At 35.9% G+C, this 19,541-nt stretch overlaps 1 protein-coding gene across 4 annotated transcripts in view; it reads right to left on the bottom strand.

Annotated features, from left to right (window-relative positions):
- Positions 1–1,152: 1,152 nt before the first annotated feature.
- The window catches only part of EPHA7 (EPH receptor A7), a 154,162-nt gene continuing 135,773 nt past the window's right edge, over positions 1,153–19,541 (bottom strand). For all 4 annotated transcript variants that reach the window (XM_084890100.1, XM_084890099.1, XM_084890098.1 and 1 more), the window contains exons 11-17: positions 19,131–19,316; positions 18,494–18,555; positions 16,754–16,963; positions 15,848–15,997; positions 7,920–8,113; positions 6,546–6,701; positions 1,153–4,671 (exon numbers count right to left, since the gene is read on the bottom strand). In XM_084890100.1, coding sequence (XP_084746226.1) covers positions 4,557–4,671; positions 6,546–6,701; positions 7,920–8,113; positions 15,848–15,997; positions 16,754–16,963; positions 18,494–18,555; positions 19,131–19,316 — 1,073 coding nt within the window. In that variant the 3' untranslated portion in view covers positions 1,153–4,556. The remainder of the gene's footprint in view (positions 4,672–6,545; positions 6,702–7,919; positions 8,114–15,847; positions 15,998–16,753; positions 16,964–18,493; positions 18,556–19,130; positions 19,317–19,541) is intronic.

The raw sequence follows: 19,541 nt of genomic DNA on the forward strand, positions 1-19,541 counted from the left end.
CCGTCACCGTGCACTGTCCGTTATCATTTGTTAATATCAGTAATTATGATCTTTTGCATTTAGAAATCAGATCACCTCTTTGCTGTATGCGTCTTGCTTTCAGCAGCTTTCCTCAAAATTGATACTGAATATTCCTTGCAGTGAACAATATAGAACAAAGGGTAACAGGAGATCAAAGCCCTTCAACAAAAAGGGGTTACCCATGATCAGCATAAGTACAAAATCTCCTTTTCACTTAGTGATAGAGCTTAGGAATGGCTTCATCATTTTGGAGGGAAAAGGGTGTGGATAGGATCGTATAGTATTTTTGTGCCACTTATGAATCCAGTACTTAGGAGCTCATTTGCGTGCCCTTCCTTGTTCCAGGCTGCGCTGTGGGAACTTAACAAGGGAACTGCTTGCTGAATCGTTAGGAATAGCAGAGACGTCAAGGTTATCTTTTGCAGTTCAGCCTAGCCTGAGCCTCAGCACCGCTGGTGTGACAGCGCACGGTAGCACCTCAGCGGGCCTTTGCCTGGTCTCGTTTTCTGAAACGTGTTTGGATGGTTGTGAAGGGCTTGCAGGGCTTAGGAAGGTAGCGCTGCAGAAAGGGGGTGTTCAGTTTCCTTCAGTCCAGGCGCACGTTGACATGACTGTGAAACACACTCTGTCAGACCCTCAGAGAGCACTGCTCCCACCTGCTCTGAGCCCCATGCTTGCATCCTGCAGAGTATTAAGTGTAAACACTCTCCAAGTTCCTGTCTTTTTTTTTTTTTTTTTTTTTTTATCAGCGTCCAATGACAAAATATTACCTTCCCCGTGCAAATACTCTGGTTAGTTCCATGTAGTTGTAGTTTCACAAATGACTAAAATGTCTGACAGTATGGTGCTCTTTTAAGACTTTTTGTTTGTTTTGTTATTCTATAATGGTTAGAGTGGAATTAAGTCAGTGTGCAAGAGGATGAGGGGAAATAAAGGATGCTAATTCTCTTTTTATTCTGATGGGTCTCCTGAAATAGTTCAATAAAACCTTTACTCTAAACACCTTCCTTCATGATACTGTGCAAGAAAATAAAGAATGAGTGAGGGACATCAAGGAATCCGCCAATGACTGGAGACAGGATTTTCTTTACATTGTCTAATAGACTCGTTTATTATTTTAAGCTGGTAAAAAGAGACTTATGATTCGTGTTGAAGAAAGAGTTATTTGTGCTTGATACATCGAAGACACTGTTCAAAAGCAGTTTGTCCTTATAAAAGGATGACCCCTGTAGTAATTCTTAGGCAAGGAGGGACAAATTCAACCAACAAAAAGCACATCTCGCCCCAAGTTCCCCATGATTTCTTCACATATAGCAAAAAAATACACATCAGTAATTTATTTGAACATGCACATCTGTGAGTAGCACAGTTCTAGGCTACTCAGGAAACAAAAGGGAGAATATCAGCATTACCTAAATAAAAAAAAGAGAGGTGAATTACACCGTTTTAATTGTCTTTAAAAACACGGATAAGAGGAGCAATTAAAATATAGTCCTAAATAGTACTAGCTAATGTAGATTACATAAGTATACAATATGATTTAACTAATAGTGCTCTGACAATCAATAAACCACCAGTTCTAGTAAACAAGGCCCAGACCAATCGCTGAGAAAGAGTTAGATTCGGATGTAACAAGCGTTACTTTCACTTCAGTACTGAACGCAAAACACGCGTCAAGTGTGAAGACAGCGCTCTAAAAAAGGCGGCTCTATCAAAGCAAGGGGGCCCTTTCCTTTTGCATTTTTATAATTTTTGAATTCTATTTTTGACATATACTTTCTTTACTTTTCCTCCCCTGAGCACTAATTTATCAAAAAAAAAAAAAAGATTTCAAGGTGCAAGTTGTACATTCTTACTGTTATACCTTTTCATCTCTTTCTGTAAAAAGAGTATTACGATCAGCATTATAATGTTAATTCCTTTTCTCTGGCTATCGTTTTCACATACATGTATTTCAAAATCATAGTGTTGACTGGGAAAAGAAATCTACATACGAGAGCGATGTCATCATACACTTCCTGTTGTGCTGTGTGTCTTTCCCATCCCTTCTCCCCTTTCCCTGTAAAGAGCTGTAAAAAATTTAAGGCAGATGAGGTATATTGCTGAAGGAAAAAGTTATTTTTGAAAAAAAACCTCAAAAAAAACTTTTCTTCTGCCCTTCTACTCAAGAAAGACTACTCAACTACAAATCTAGCGCTAGAAAAAGCAGGAAAGACACCGTTTGCATGTACCCTACTGTCTTCTATTTCTAGAATGGCTTTTTGTTAATTTAATTTTAATAGAAAAAATAAGCACCTTAAGCTATGAACAAGAAAAGAACTTCATTATCAGTGAGTCTAGAATCCAAACGGAATTAAGAACACTCACTCCCAACTCTTTCATTCATTCTCACAAAGGCCAATGCTACTGATTAGAGTTGTAAAGTGCTGTACTGAGTATAAACACTTGTATACACTGCAGACACTGAAAAATAACCCTCAAGCACATTGTGTCATAGTTCCAAAAATATATTTACAGTCTATTACAAAGATTACAAATGGAAGTGTCTAGGTGACTATATTATGCTAATTAAGCTTATTTTACAGATTATTTTTCCTTAGGGACAAAAAACATTTTAGTGAAATTAAAATGATTTCTCTAGTCAATCAAAAAATAAATTAAAATATCAAATAACACTGTACAGTGACTTAAAAGATGGGGGGGAAAGGAGGTGGGGAGGGGTTTGGGAAGCAATCCATTTGAAATGTTTCTATAGCCATCTTTGGTCCTAAATGTGGGAAAACACATTATGTAGCACTGAAAATACCTGTTCTTTTGTGATGCTCTGCAAGTAAAATAGAAAAATATAGTGCATTTTCAATGTATTCAGAGCCCACTACAGAGAAATGTGTGTACAAAACAAGACAGTATAAATAAAATTTACAAGTTTTACAAAGGAACATTTACAGGTTTTGTTTCTTGTGTTTGTTTGCTCGTGGCTGCCCACATTATCAAACAAGACCAATTGTGACCGATCCCTGGGATCTTCCTCTAGTAAAATCATTACAAACAGCCCAATTCTCTTTGGAAGTACAACAGCTCAATTCTGGGGTAGTTCATGATTTTCATAACTTTTGAAAGCAGTACTCACAATATGTATACATTCCTGAAATAGCTATAAAGACACATTTAATTATTGCTTGTGAAATTCTAACACGTAATCAAATAATATGGAATAATAAATAAAGCTTAAAAAAAAAAACACCAAAAGGTCAGATCCTTCACCTCTTTCTTCCATGGTCAAAAGTATTCTTTCACTTAGGTTTCTCATATCAGTGTTCACCAATAAAATAATTTTTCTTTTCTGTAACTGCGCTGCTGATATCCTGTGTAGCAACTTTGTTTTGCAAGGTGAAAATTGTGAACTGCCCCTTGTGTCATGCTTCAGAGTTCTAATATAAAACGTAATTCTTTCCTCTTGGGTTTGGACTGCATTAAAGAGAACAGAATATAAAATGTAGGCCAACTATTTCTCCTAAATTCCCTAATGGCATGATATTGAAAAAAAAATCTTCATGTGCTCACACTATTTAGATAACACTGGATAGTTCTTGCTCTCAGAGATTGCCTTCACCAAGATTCTTTAGGTGAAGTGTGTCTCATACCTTTTTTTACCATCAAAATCCTATAATTTGAGTTTTGTGATTTTTATTTTTTTTTTTTAGTAAATTCTGTCTACTAAAATCCCTCCATAAACAATCAGTTAAAAGTGCCTTATAGTATTTATGGATCATTATTGCTTTTTTTCATTGAAAAGATAGCGTTGACTGCTCTTTACAAAAAAAAAAAAAAAAAAAATCTTTTTAAAAAATATCAGCACTCTTGGCAACTTGAATTTTCTTGACTACCTGCCAATTAGCAAACCAAATCAAAACAGCACTGATTAAACAAATAAAACGGCACAGAAAAGGATACCAATGTTCAGATAGAGATAGCTATCATCTTGCTATGTTTTGTTTTTTTAAGTTTGAAATTCTTTCAAAAGTACCCAGTGTAGTAATATGTCATAGATAACACTAAAAAGGTCCAAAGCTATAAACAACTTTCTAAAACAAAGTCCTTATGGAGAATAAACAGATGATTTTAAAAAGGAATAGTCTGAAATCACATATTTAAGGAAAATATTTCATTGATTTTAACAATAAGATCATGATTTTATTTGACAAATATATTCTTTCTTAAATTCTTTATGTACATTTTAAAAAGTCTATAAGATAAAAAGGAGGTTAGAGAGCTCAAGGTGTTTGGATGTTTCAGGTAGTACTTTGTTTATTGTCACTGCTGTTTTCCTGGCCACCAGCGGTGGATCCTAAATTCCCTTTTTATATACTCTGGTGGCACTTAGGAGTTCAAGTCTATAGGTGCTTCTTAAATCTCGTCTTCACTGTAGGAAGGACCCAGGACATCAACTGTCTTCTAGCAGCATTCTACGCACACACTGAAGGCCAGCACTGTTCTCTCAGTCCACTCTCTCCCTCAGAAGGGAGAAACGCTTATCACACTTGGATTCCGGTTCCGTGTAAATGTAGCATTTGTGCTCTCATAGTCTGAATGCTGCTCATGATTTTCTTTTGATGGCCAACCAGTGTGATCCCTAAACTCATCACGTCCCTGAAAAAGACAAATGCACTTTTTATTAGGTACCTTGCCAAGAATGTATTTGGTGCTAGCCTGTCATCAACCCTTTAATTAAATAATCTGTGTATCTAATCGTAGAGCCCTTGGGTATCATGATCATGTTCCTGCAGTGGGTCAGATTGGCCGCGGCCTCAACATTCTTCTCTGTGAAAACCTAACCATTAGCTCAGCTCTCAATCTGCCAGGATACATTACTTCCAGAGTGATTTGAAATTTTATATAAAAAATGATCAGTCTTAGAATTATTATTAATTTAAGGTCAGATTAGGAAATGTTATTTGAGATGTTGTATTCTTGAACCTAACAATTAAAAATGTTAATTATTAAAGTAAAATGTCATATGAATAGAGATACTTCTGGGCTCTAGTAGATCAAGATTCGTCAATGGTCATAAAAAAGTTTATACTAAGTTTAATTATATAGTAATGCTGAGCACATTACTGGTTGTATACTTACTTTCAGTTCAACCATTTGACTACCTTTCAGAAATAAATATTATTTAAAGAGTACAATACCTATTACCCATGTTTAATATCTTAAGTCTGACATAAACTAACTGGATCTGTGTATGTACTTTTACCTTTGCAAAAAACAATTAGGATTAAGCTTAGGTATTTAAGCACCTAAAATATAGCAACATGACAGCACTGCATTATTTCATAGCAGTGGTTTAATAAGGCTGAGAGACACAGTCTTCAGGGTAATTGGTAACTTTGGGGAAACAGGCATAATTATGCCAGCTCTACCCACGAGGTGACGGGCAGAAAACTTGACCAGATGGCATATACATGCTTAAATTCATGTACACTCCATTTTCTGACATGTCAGAAAGCAGTATCTGATTGATGGCCCTCATCTCATCTTAAAAATGTAAAACCCTTCCACACAACAGCATGTAAAATGGAGCCCTCTAATAAAACCTTTAAGATTATTTCCCGTTTTTAAAGCATTTTCTTCTATCAGAATTTTTTATTTAACATATCTATGTATTTACTAGTGATAGTATTACAGATGTCTCCCAGTTCCCCTGCCCCCAACCAGGTCTTCACCACGCTGTTGCCCATTTTCAAACACACTGTCTGACTGACAGGAATTGCATCACTCAGAAGTGTTGTGCAGCAGCCAAGGAAGCTAACTTTGGGGTACATTAATAGATTTCATAAGGCCACATAATCAGTGATGGAGCCAAAATAGAAAATTAATTTTTACTTCCAGGTCATAGCCATTTCAAAGTTGTTTTACCCGGTGATTCTTCCGGTTAAAAAATTTGATGCAATTAATCACAGACTTTCCAAAAGGAAAGTTAAAGTAAGCTCTTAGTTACAGTAAATGAAATTGAGCTTCCTTTGAGCTCTTCAGAAAACAATCTTATCGAATGTCTCAATGCCTCTTGGTATTGGGTTTGAAATTTTGAGATTCTTAATGTTGGACACAAATGTGGAAAAAGACTTTCTTAGTTGCAATAAGGAAGGTTAGGAACTTAAATGATACAGTGGTTAATGGAAAAGGAAGTCTCACTGAATGATGTTTAGAACACTGGCTATCGAGACAAATTACCTACCACTTAACTAGCTGAGCTGGTTGGGGGAAAATATTTCAGCTCACAGAGCCTTAGCCTGGATGCATGAGAAACTATGGACTCAGTAAAACTGTTGCTGTGGGGTTAAAAAATATTGTATGTTCGAAGGCCTCCTTAGGATAATGGCTGGCACCTAGTGAGTACTTATTAAAGAGATGCTTTTCTCCCTTGTTTTGTAGTTCAGACATCTTTAACATACCTCTCTGTCTAAAGCTTGAATTATATGGTAAGTGCATTCCTAAATATAATTTAACAAGTTTAAGCTTACTCAATTGTCATTCTGGCAACTGATTCAAGGGAGTTGTAGCCAGCTGCTGTGAAGTTATCTTTATATCTTTCCATTTTAATAGCTTGTAGCCATTCTCCAACGGAGCAAAATGTAGTGAAGTCGGGAGTGTTTTGATCCAGAAGAGGGCTTATGGGCCTAGATAAGAAAAAAGACAAAACAAACAAAAACAGAAAAATACATTTTTTCCCATGAACTATTAAGGAAAAAAAGCTGTCTTATACAAAAATGAGGGCATATAGGATAAAAGTACACATTTTAATTGATATTAAAATAACATAAATGTAAAATGTAAATGTGTAAATATTAAAATAGGTATACTAATGAAATATAATGCATAAGGTTACCCAATTACTGCAGACTCCAAAATTTATTTATGTTTCATGACCACCAGATTGCATCATCCATGCATTTTTAAAAGTACAGCCAGCAGTATCTGTGGTCAGTACATATTTGTTCATTTGCTTCTCTAAAAGTAAGTGTGAGTAAAGGAAGCACATCTGACTGTGGACTGACGTGTTTAGACCATGAGGGTGCTATTAAGAAGATTATGGACCACTGTACTGAGGGCACCCTTATGAGACCGTGTGATGCACACACCTTCACAAGGGCCTGACTGACCTCCAGTGCAGACCAGAGCACTGGGCTTACCTGGCAGCTGAAGTTGAATAACTACTATCTAGTATGCATCACAATGGAGGAAGTCAAGTTCAAAGAATGACATGTTCCAGACACTTTTTATTTTAATGTTTTTGTGTAACACGTTTCACTTTTTTAAAAATTTATTTATTGTCTAAAGTTTTACATATGTCTCCTTTTTCCTCACTAGACAGGCTCCCCCACCCCCCAACTAAGACACTTTTTAACTGGTATATCTCTTTAATCATCTATTGAATTACATTTACAAATGTTAATTTCAGAGACTCATTTTACATAACTCACGGCAAAACAATAAAATAGGTAATATGTCACAAACTAGAGTACTAGCAAAACAAAGCCTAATAATAATAATAATAATAATAATAAACAGAAATAGAAATGATTTGAAAATGTGAAATGTCATCCAATCACTAAATTCCAATTTATTTTTTTTTCTAAATGACAACCACTCATATCTATTATAACTTTTAAGGAAAACACACACACAATAATAATTAGTAGGTCTCTTTAAATACCAATTCAATTGAGGTAAGCTGTCTGAAAAAAATAAAAATAAAAATGGTAAACAATATATTTAATAAGGACTTATAATGTAAGACACATGTGCATTGGCCAATGGGATGGGGCTGAGGAGATAAATGGTTCATGTGAGCATATTAATTTCTCCCAGGTTCCACTGCCTTAGGCGTTTCTTACCTACTGCAGGTTCCCAAGGGCGTTTTCAGACTGCTCGGGTTTCGAATCATTTTGTCCAGGATTCCAACTATCTGCTCGAACTTGGGCCTTTCGGAGCGTTCCTTCTGCCAGCAGTCCAGCATGAGCTGGTGCAGGCCCGTGGGGCAGTCCATGGGCGCCGGCAAGCGATAGCCTTCTTCTATCGCTTTTATAACCTACAGCCAGAAGGACATCACACACGTTACCGACGGAGGTTCACTTGTAATTAAAGGAATCGCCCAGCAGGCAAAGCGGCTCATCCTGATAAAAGTGAAGCATGCTACTTTGCAAAAGACTTCCCCCACCTTTCCATACGTCCATAAATGTGAAGCCTGCTATTACAGGGGTGCACGAGCAGGATGCGATGACATTTTCTAGTCAATGCAGCGAAGGGGAACGGCAATGAAGTTCAGTCGGGTGACAACAGATGGAAAATCTTTTAATGTCATCCCAGGAGTTTTCAAAAGGGAGTATAGGATAAAACTACTTTACTCGTATGTAGCAGTGCATGTACACATCTGCCTACAGATTTTTCAGGTTGTAAGAGGAAGTTCTGTTGCTCAACATTGAATCCTTAATAGTTTCACTTTTTGTGTTTTTAAACAAGATATCAAAATAGGTGAATGGTGAAATACGACAGTAAATATTACTATTAAGTGATATGAAGCTTATATGTTTAGGAAGTATAGCGGTGTTATATGCTGAAGCCTATTTGTACTGGTTCAGGAAGGTGGTTAAATTACCTTGCAACTCCAAGTTTAGTGACCTCACAGCGCCAGACTGAAATGGGCTCCGGGGAAGTGGGCAGTGGGTGGCAGTGGGAGAAAGGATTTCACCAGGAAATTGAAAAAGGTTACAAAGCAGGGCTTTTCCACTCAGAGTCCTGGTTGTTATACTTTTATCAGCATATCCCTGCCCATCTGTCATAGGAAAAGCATAATATGCTAATTTGAATGGACATTCTTGTGGACAACCTTTCAGATGAACTGGGGCTGTGAGGGAAGTCCCGGGTGCCTGCCGGTGGCCAGAGGAAAGCCAGGGGAAAGAAGGCCTACTCTTGCACGAATTTTGTGCATCAGGCCTCTAGTTTATATATAACAGCCCAAACTGATATTTATATCAAGCTTTGAATGTTAATAAAAAAATCAGCTTTTATAAACATTTGTATGGGGCAATCAGAAAGTCTAAAAGTTACTTATTCAGACTTATTTTTTATTTATATGGAATGAAAAAATAGATCTTAAAAATCAGAAATTGTTATAAATCTGAGCAATGCAAGAAACATAATAGAAAGGCAAAGAATACAAATAGGAATTTGCAAAACATTATAATATCCAAGGGGGATTAACAAGTCCTTTGATACTAAGGTAACAGTAGAAATATAAGAAAAACTGACAAACAAAAAAGGTGACCTGGAGTTTTTGAAGAAAATAACCCTAAAAGCTGGCTTTAAGAAATGCTGATAAAGTTAGTATTTGTAGGGGGTTATATCCTTAAGATGCTTGTTGACATTCAAGAATAGTGCATTCAAATGTAAAAAGGTTGTGGGATGGCATTAATAAAGTAGCTGACATCAACAGTTTTTAGAGAAAATCCTTTAGAAAAGAAACAGAGTCCACTTGAATTTAAGAAATATCCACATATGCAAATTAATGAAGCTTAAAAAGTAAATAGATTAACTTAATTACAGTAATTTTTGAGAAGTATTGTGAGTATACAATCCTCAACCCACATTGTCTCCTGATCATTATGTCTTATGTATCACTTTACTAGACATCTTCATCTGGACCTTCCATAGGCATCTCCTATTTCACATAAGCACACACACACACACACAAATGGTAACTCTGCAAAGATCACAAGTATATAACTATAGGGAAAATTAATAATAATAATAAAAAAAACCTTTTAAATGCAAGCAATTTCCTGTGGCTATGTATAGTCTAGTGACAGGCCTACACTTGGACTCAAAAGTGCTCTATGTTAAACGACTTAGATAGAAGTACTTTGGAAAATTGAGGTAAGTTATTTAAATAAATTATGCATCCTATATATTAAAGGCCTAATATGCTATGTGTCTGGCCATCCAGTTGGCCGTTCAACCAATCAAAGCATAATATGCTTATATGCTAAGGCAGCTCAACTGATCACTATGACATGCACTGATCACCAGGGGGCAGACACTCTGACTGGTAGGTTAGCTTGCTTCTGGGGTCTGGCTGATTGGGACTGAGAAGATGGGCCAGACAACCCTCCCTTGCTGTCCAACCTCCCATGCCCCTCCCTGCCCTGATCGTGCACCAGTGGGGCCCCTCAACCTGGCCTGCACCCTCTTGCAATCTGGGACCCATTGGGAGATGTTAGAGAGCCGAAATGATCACTTGCTATGATACGCACTGACCACCAGGGAGCAGACGCTCAATGTAGGAGCAGCCCCCTGGTGGTCAGGGCACTCCCACAGGGGGAGCACTGCTTAGGCGCAGGCCAGGCTGAAGGATGACCCCCTCCCCCGCCCTGCCCCAAGTGCATGAATTTTATGCACCGGGCCTCTAGTAGTAAGTAAATAAAAAAAAAAACTTCTAAAACTTTATGTATTCAAAATAACCAAATAATAAACAATTGGGGGTTGTTGTTTTCATAGGAGAAGGAGTGTTTGAAGTTGTTGGAATTTGAACAGTTTCTTTCTGATTTGACAGGACGGCATTCCCATGTCCATAACATTGGTGCTGTCCCTATAACATCCTGGCCTATTTCCCTGCTTGCAGTTTGTCTTCCTCCCATGTCCAGAAATAATGCAGGTGGAAGGAGCTTTCCTTATTTCTTTCCCTCTAAATAATATTTTAAAATGACAAGCCTAAAATCTTGTCACAATACTCTTCAACATCTCTCCCAGAGGTTTCTTTAGTTTTGAACCCAAGAAATTTTAAGTCTTTGTGCCAATAAACACAGTATCATGCCCTTAAAGACTCTTACAGGAATAAAATAGTTAATAAACCTCTGTAGTTGTCTTATTGCATTATAGGAATGACATGATTCAAATCATTATAGCAAAGAAACAACATGTATCATAATCCAAAATGACACTTGAAGCTCTCGAAGATACAGTGGTTTACACATTTTTAAAGGAGCAGCAGCCATATATAACACTTAAAATAAGGGATGCTCTGGACTGGGGATCCATTTGGGGTTCTCAGGGCCCCATTAACTATCATGCCTTCACCTACATGAGCACAAGATGCTTGCTGGGAACCTCGGCTTGACCAGAGCACAATTTGGCACACGTACCTTGGTTTTGCCTGTCCAGATCTAGCCTTAGTATTTAATAAAAGTCAAAGAAAAAAAATTCATAAGTAATTTCTAATTCTATATAGGTCTCTGTGGAATAAGAAGAGACTAGGGTCAATGCCATAAAAATCCACTGGGATACAACAGGAGTATTTCAGCATGCACTCTAAAAAAATACTTAGGAATAAACACAAAAGTTGCTCGTTGAGAAGTGTTTCAGTATGATTATAGTATGACCAGTGTAATTAAGAGAAAAAGCAGCAGCCATGATAACGGGCCTTATTCACTCAACCTGGGGTATAACACGATTGGCTTCTGTTCTCTGCTCGTGCCCATTTTCATATCATTAACCTCACATAACGTAACCCACATTTTACACAATTAAATAGTCCAGACTCCACTTAAGGGATTATGGCAAAGTTAAAAAAAATCACAATTTTGTTTCTACATTAATATAAAAATCCCACAAAGACATAAATTAGTCGTGGCTTTAAAAAAAAAATTGAGGGCTCACAATTTAGTTGAAAATAAATTTAGTTACCATGTATTATATTTTCAAAGCTCTTAAGAGTTCTAAAACGAAGCACCTTAAGAATTTATCTTTATGCCCCATATATTTATGGAAACATATTCTTCATTATCCTTATGACCATTTGCTAGTAAAATTAAAAATGCATTGGCCTAACACAAAGAAGAAAAAAAAAAACAACCTAGTTGAGTACTATGCACAGAAAAACAATCAAATCTGTACAATGAAGAATTTCAAAATATGAGTGCAAAACTTTTATTCAAATTAGGACATAAATTCAATGAAACGCTAGCTTCTGTGAGTGCTGATTATAAGTATTTTCAATTTCTATAATACCTATTACCTTTGACTGCATTTTACATATATAAATATTTTTTCTCTGAAAGGCCATTATGGAAAGGGCTATAAATCTGCAGATTTTATTCTTTAAAAAGAATGAAAATTTGCAACTTATTTAGGATGATCAGCTTTGATTTTAATAGCAAATAACAAGATTCTAACTGCTTCCATTTGGCGAAAATTCAAGAAAGTTCACAAAAATACAATGAGCATTCCTACAAGTGTTCATTAAGTCATAAAGCGTTGGGTGTGGGTATCATTATACCTATGCGTGTTATCTGTTCCCAAGTTTTTCTTGCTCACACATGTCCAGAGTGTAACTAAAGCTCCCCAGCAAGGAACTCCCTACCTCACTGACTTCTGCAGTAGCCCTTTCCTTTTTCTTCAGCGTGATCACAGAAGCCTCCCTTTGTTCAGCATGCAGCCTGGAATTTTGTGAACTTGCTTATAAACATAACCATCAATTTACTGCTTATTTTCATGGCATCTTATTAAAGGCTTTCATAATCTCAAGCATTTGATAGTTGGGGGCTTTCTACATTCCTGACAAAATCTTAGCAACTAAATTTAAACACTATAAAGTGAGTTGATTCACTTAATAAATCAATTTAGGCTAATTAAAAAAGGTAATATAACTGAAGATCTGGTGAAGGCAAACTTCCCAGAAAAACACAATATATTCTCTGATACACAGGATTTCCATATGCATGAGGGGTTTTAGAGATCTCAACCCGTTCCATGAATTCCTAGCAGAGATCCAAGTTAAAAAAAAAAAAAAAAAAAAAAAAAAAAAAAAAAAAAAGCTTTTAGTTAGAGAATGCTTTTACCAGAATAGAATTTTAAATTATTCAGTTTTTTCACCATTTGTGTATTGAAGATTGTACATATAGGTAATCCCCCCAAAAGGTATACACACTTTAAAAACAGTTGATAACTCAATTTTTACTCCTTTGCAGGTTTAACTGGTTTGAAATAATGGGTGAAGCCAAACTAAGCTTTGAATAAAGAAAATTTATCCACTAGACTTTTTTTTTTTTTTTAAATATATATTTTATTGATTTTTGTACAGAGAGTAAGGGAGAGAGATAGAGAGTTAGAAACATCAATGAGAGAGAGTCATCGATCAGCTGCCTCCTGCACACCCCTTACTGGGGATATGCCCGCAACCATAGACTTTTTTATGGGGCTATATAAAAGATAAAGTTTACAGTACAAAAGCAGCCACAATCGATGAATTGAGGGTACACAAATACTAAACAAAATGATTCTTGATGTTTGTGATTCCATTATCAGTGGATCAGTCATCAGTTTGAAAACAGGGATTGTAAAAAAACATTATTTACTTCTGTTGATTCTTTTAAATTTTCAAAATGAACAGTATGTTAATATATGCTGACTTTATAATTATTTAAAGTGTGTATACATTTTTTGGGATACCCTATATAACTGCTCAAATAGCACTTTAACAATACTAGTATGAAATAATAAATATTACCCTATAAGAGAAATATAAACATCTAATTCATTACCAAAACTGGCACAGGAAAACTCCTACTATTACATAAAATTGTGTCTGAATTTAACAATTAAGACCTTCAAAATTAAAAAAAAATTAAAGAGGTGTTAAATGTTCTACATCAAAACAAAGCTGTATTCTAGACATTATTTAATTTAATTGATAAAATATTTGTTAATTCATGATACACTTATTATATCTTCATGATATTTAATTTTCAAGAAAACAGAGAATTCTAAAAGTGAAACTGAAGCCATTTATTATTTTCTTAACTATTTCTATTATTTGTTTTTAGAAGTTAAGTGAACTATGAATTTAAGTTATCTTATATTCCTGTCATTCCCTTTATGTTTGAATCTAGTACTGAAGGAGGGTGTCAAAAGGAACTCTACTGACTGTCTAGGGAATATCAATATTTCTCTTTCTCTGCCCCAAGGATTTGTTTGCTCTCATTTTGACAGCCCATGGAATCTTTGACACTGACACCTGTCAAATGTTAATAACTTTGCCTCTGCCAAACGGACTCATCACTTAGGCTTTTATCTTTGAAAAACCGAAACCAAAATCAAAATAAATAAATAAAAATTAAGAAGTTTCAAGTCATCTCTCAATTTAAAATACCAAAATATTTAAATGTCTTAAAAGTTTCATCTTTTCAGCTATGAACTCCAGGTAATGCAGAAATTTGAAGGGAAATATACTAAAAATAACCTTACCGACAGTCTGATTTGACTTTAGTTGTCTAAAAATAACTATAAATGTTAAGAACCATATAAATTTGATATGGAAAATTCTAAAATAAAAAAACAAAGATAGTTGGTCCCCATCCACCTTGCTAAGTTTTTGCTTCTGAACTTGCCAGAATGTTCCCTTGGAGAATTTCTCATCAGCTATAAACGAAGATCTTCTTCAGATTTCTACTTCCTAGATTTACACTTTCTCTAATTTTATCCAAATTTCACTCACATTGTCAATAAGTTGAACTATATAATTCTGCCAGTATTTGAAAGTTTTAGACCTATAAAATGTCAATTACAAAAAAATTCAACCTAAATAGAAGCAAAAATTAACACTCACTTATACTGTGTTATAAGTGGTCTCTGGGCGTAAGATGTATATGCTACCAGTTTCTTATATCAAAGAATAATAGCATATTTTATGTTAGTATGTAACAGAATACACATTAAATGAGCTCTGTCTTCTTTAGGAATGTCCAAAAATACTTCCATTGTGATTATATTATAAAATATCACTATGAAACAGCAATATTGATCATAAAATTTAGATTCTATCATGAAATTAAAATTTAGTTAATTCAATCAACAATGATTTCAACAGATTTTCTCAGAACATTAAAGAAAAAGAATAGGATAAAAATAAAAAAATAACCACAATCACAACCTTTACCCTCCTCTCCACATGATGCTTTTACTCCTGTGACTCTTCCATTGTAGCTGGGCAAGCAAAGCATCATTATATCTAATAAGGAGGAAATACCCTGTGAAGGCTTCTATTATATCTAGAGATTCAAAGAAAAGGAAAACACAATTCTTCAAAATGAAATTGATTGAACCACTAATTTATGGCAATTATTTAGTAATTTGTGGTTTTAATTATGTAAACTCAGCAATTATCCTATATATTAAAGAGCTAATATGCTAATGATCATCATGCCATTACACCTTACTGACCAATCAGCAGGAGGCATGTGTGGGTGGGCGGGGACTTGATGCTGTGTCCTTCTGGACAAAGCTGCAGCGGCTGCCTGAGGCTCAGGCAAGCTCCTGCCCAGGACCCACGGCTCAGGCAACGAGGGCTGGGCTGAGGCTCAGACAAACAGTGGTGGCTGCAAGGGATGAGGCTCAGGCAGTTGCATGGCTGGCAGTGGCAGCAGTAGAGGTGTAATGGGGGCATTGCCTTCCCCTGATCACCAGGTGCCTCTGCCTCCCACAGAGGGAGGCCAGAGGCAGCAGCAGTGAGGAGGTGATGGGATGGTGCCTTCCCTGATCAGCCATGGGAGGTGGGCCTAAGCCATCAGTAGGACATCCCCTGAGGGCTCCCGGACTGTGAGAGAGGGCAGGCTGGGCTGAGGGACCCCCCTCCCCCCCTAGTGCACAAAAGTTTGTATTATATTTTTATAATTCAATAGAAGCTTTATCATATGAGCCATTACCTACATATTCTAATAATACTGGATATCAATGTATTAAGTAATTTTTGTTTAAATAGTGTAACACCTACATCTTGATTTGACATGTCCCAGTAAGGTCTCTCTCCATAAGACATAACTTCCCACATGACGATTCCATAGCTCCATACATCACTGGCTGATGTGAACTTCCGGTACTGGATGGCTTCAGGTGCTGTCCACCTTACTGGAATTTTCCCACCCTATTATAACAAGAAACCAACATTTTAAATATGTATACATCAGTTATACATCACTTAAAGCAGAACCAGAAAGCTACCGTTAATCATCTTTATATTTGCTTGGCAATTCAGCAGTTTCACACCTATCCATCTTGAATCTCTCTAAGTGTATTTAAAGTTACTAATCTCTTTCTTAAAATCATTACACTATTACACTTTTATGGCAACTCAGTTAATGGGCCTTACGTGGTCTCAGGAGTCTAGTCAGAAGACAATGGCAAATTATGTAAAATTATGTAAAATAACCACTAATATGGAATGAAATATGGTGCATTTAAGTAAACCTTCACATATTTCCCTTTTATACAACCTCACAAAAGTTTGTAAGACTTAACATAGCTCATCTTCTTTTAAAATCTTTATTTAAAATAGAATTATATTTCTTTTTTTTTGCTACAAGTATGAGTACTAGTAGCTAGATATTGTACATGACTTTACAGTATATTATTTATCTAAACATCCCAATATAAGATAAGCATGCTATCATTCTTCTTATTTCTTCTCTTGTCCTATATGTAGATTATAAAAGCAACAATGATTCTTCCAAAAGGAAAAAAAAAAAAAAAAGTAGCAAGACAAAAAAACAAACAAAAAAACCCCCCTGAGATTAATTTGCCTCCCCCCTCCCCCCCCATTAATTTTGTATCATTACACTTTGCTTTCTTGGTAGGAAAGTCTTAGGGATATGAAGAGATGCAATAGCAGACTTTTTCTTACAGTTGTTGTATAGACAGCTTCCGGATCGTCCTCTATAACCCGGGAAAGGCCAAAATCTGACACTTTACACACAAGATTGCTGTTGACAAGAATATTGCGAGCTGCAAGGTCCCTGTGAACGTATCCCATATCGGCCAAATATCTCATTCCAGCAGCAATTCCTCTCAGCATCCCCACTAACTGAATGACTGTAAATTGCCCGTCGTGTTTCTACAGGAAGACAAAAATAAAGTCCCGTAAACTGTGCTGTGAAGAGAAAGAAATCCCCATGAAAGAGTCTGCACACTAGTCATTTCCTTTTGTGTAATGGGATTTGTTCTTTTTCATATAACAGACATTTGTGAAAAAAAAAAATACTGGTTTTATTGAGAGGCAAATAATACAAAGCAGAGTTTCAGTAATCAGTTATTTGTACTGATATTGTTAATATTAATTAGCAATAGCTCCATCGTACACAAATCCAAAAGTATATCCTAATTTTCAGGTGAAAGTTAGGGAATGGAACATCCAAACAACTCCCTCACAGCTAAGTGTTTAGTGTTTTCCTCACTAGATAAAAAGTTATGAAAATAACCTAAAAACATATAAAGGTACAAAGACACATATATTTAGGTATTTCCTCCAAATGGTAAAAAAAAAAAAAAAAAAAAAAAAAAAAAAGGGACACACACACACACACATTTTTATTAAAGATAAAGAGAAACTAAGAAGTAGGGAATGATTATATTGGCTGACTTTGTTTTCTTTTTATAATTTTCCTGGTTTTGCTATTAGTAGGAACATTACTTGCAACAGAAAGTCTCCAGACGAGGTATACTAGCAAGTGGGCTTGAACAATATGTGCAACTGGACTGGCTATCATCTATGTGTAACCCACAGATTTCTCCAAATGAATTGCAAGTATGGTGCATGAGGACACTGGTGCTGAGTTGATTAACTTGCTAGGTGATGCTTTCCTCTCAGGAGCTCATAGTCATGCATATCACACAGATGCGGCAACAGCAGCAATACAGATGTCTCCAAACCTCCTGAAGGCCTATGAGTCTGGGTAGAACGTACAATTCTAGACTATCTATGACAGCTCTGCACGTCCTCTTATTGCTGAGATTATTTTCTCTTTGCCATTTAAAAAAATGTTAAAGTGTTCATGTTCTTAGGTGAAAAGATAAAAATGCATTATTTTGAACATTTAGAATGTATCATTTATAAAAATAATCACATGCTATTAATTTTTAAAATGTTAACAATTCCACATTTTATGCTCGGGGTTTACTTAACAGCACAATAGAAATGGCTCCAGAGAGCAGAACGGGGGTCATGGTGCCAATATTATATGGTTATTTCACTTTTCAGTCTTCTTGGTAAAATAACCACTGTATTTTGTACTGGAAAAGTAAAATGCTACTCTACAACCTGTATTCAAATTTCAAAGCTTCAGGTATCCTCTTTACTTGAGGTGGCATATTAATGGAAACTAGTTTTTTCACTACATTGTATCACTTGAATGATCAAAAAGATTCTAGTTCAAGTCAGTCTAAGGTTCCGAACTTTAACCTGCTTAACAACTTTCTAACTTGTTTATAATTTTCACTGAAAAACAAACAAACATACAAACAAACAAAAAACAACACACACACACACACACACACACACACACACACACACACCCTGAAACTTCAGGACATTATTTTAGTGGCATGTCTGCAATGTTTAGGATGGGAGAATAATTTTGCTACTTACCCTGAGAAATGCATCTAGAGATCCATTTTCCATGAATTCTATTACAATCATGACAGGTTTCCCTAAAATTAAAAACATACATACATAAGAAAACAAAAGTGTTGTTTCAGAAAATTGCAACCTCAACTTCAAGGTTATTCTCCTTCTCATCCGAGATAAAACACTTGGTGTTTTTTCGAAAGACAGAATGTGTGAGAGTTTCGAAAGTTTCCAGTACTGCTGCTAAGGCCAAAGAGTCCTTAAATGTCTAGAACATTTTCACAATTCAAAAAATTAAACAATAAAAATCAGTGCGTTCTTCTGACTCCTGCTTTCAGAACAAAACTCAGGGAAAATGTCACTTTATGTAAAGTATGAAGACTAAAACTGCACCGCTTCTCTGGTTTTTGAGCTAAGGGGGAAAAGAAAGTCTCAGTTGCTTTAGCTATCAGATATTCTTTTATTCTAATCCTGCATTCATTTGATTTCCCCCCCTGAGGTGGTGACACAAAAGAAGAATTGTTTAGTCAGTGCATACCAAGAAAAACATTCATTTAGAATGTGCACTATGTTCACTATTTGATTTTTTTACTGTGTGTGAAATGACACCAATTTCTGACAGTCCACATGGTAAATGAAAGGTCTGATCAATATCTACCTCTTGTAACAACTCCCTCCAAATGGACAACGTTTGGGTGGTCGAACTGCCCCATGATGCTGGCTTCGCACAGAAAGTCCCTCCTTTGTTTTTCCGTGTACCCGACTTTCAGGGTTTTGATGGCCACGGCGACATCTCTTTTCCCTGGAAGCTTCAAACGGCCACTGCACACTTCTCCAAATTCTCCTGAAGCAACAGAACAGGCAGATGTGTTTTAATTTCAGAAGTATTTCTTCTCTCAAGGTAAATGCAAATAATTCCTTAAAAGTACTTTTAAGCTTTTCTGAAGTCTGTCACGCAAGCTATTTTTAAACTGAATTAACAAAAATTCTTTCAGAAACAAAATTTCAAATTAAAATTATTTATCTAATGCACACTGCCCACTAAAGAGAAGGGAACACCACAGCAAAT

This window comes from Pipistrellus hanaki (genome assembly GCF_964339955.1).
Source record: "Pipistrellus hanaki genome assembly, chromosome: 7".
In the NCBI taxonomy this organism is placed as follows: Eukaryota; Metazoa; Chordata; class Mammalia; order Chiroptera; family Vespertilionidae; genus Pipistrellus; species Pipistrellus hanaki.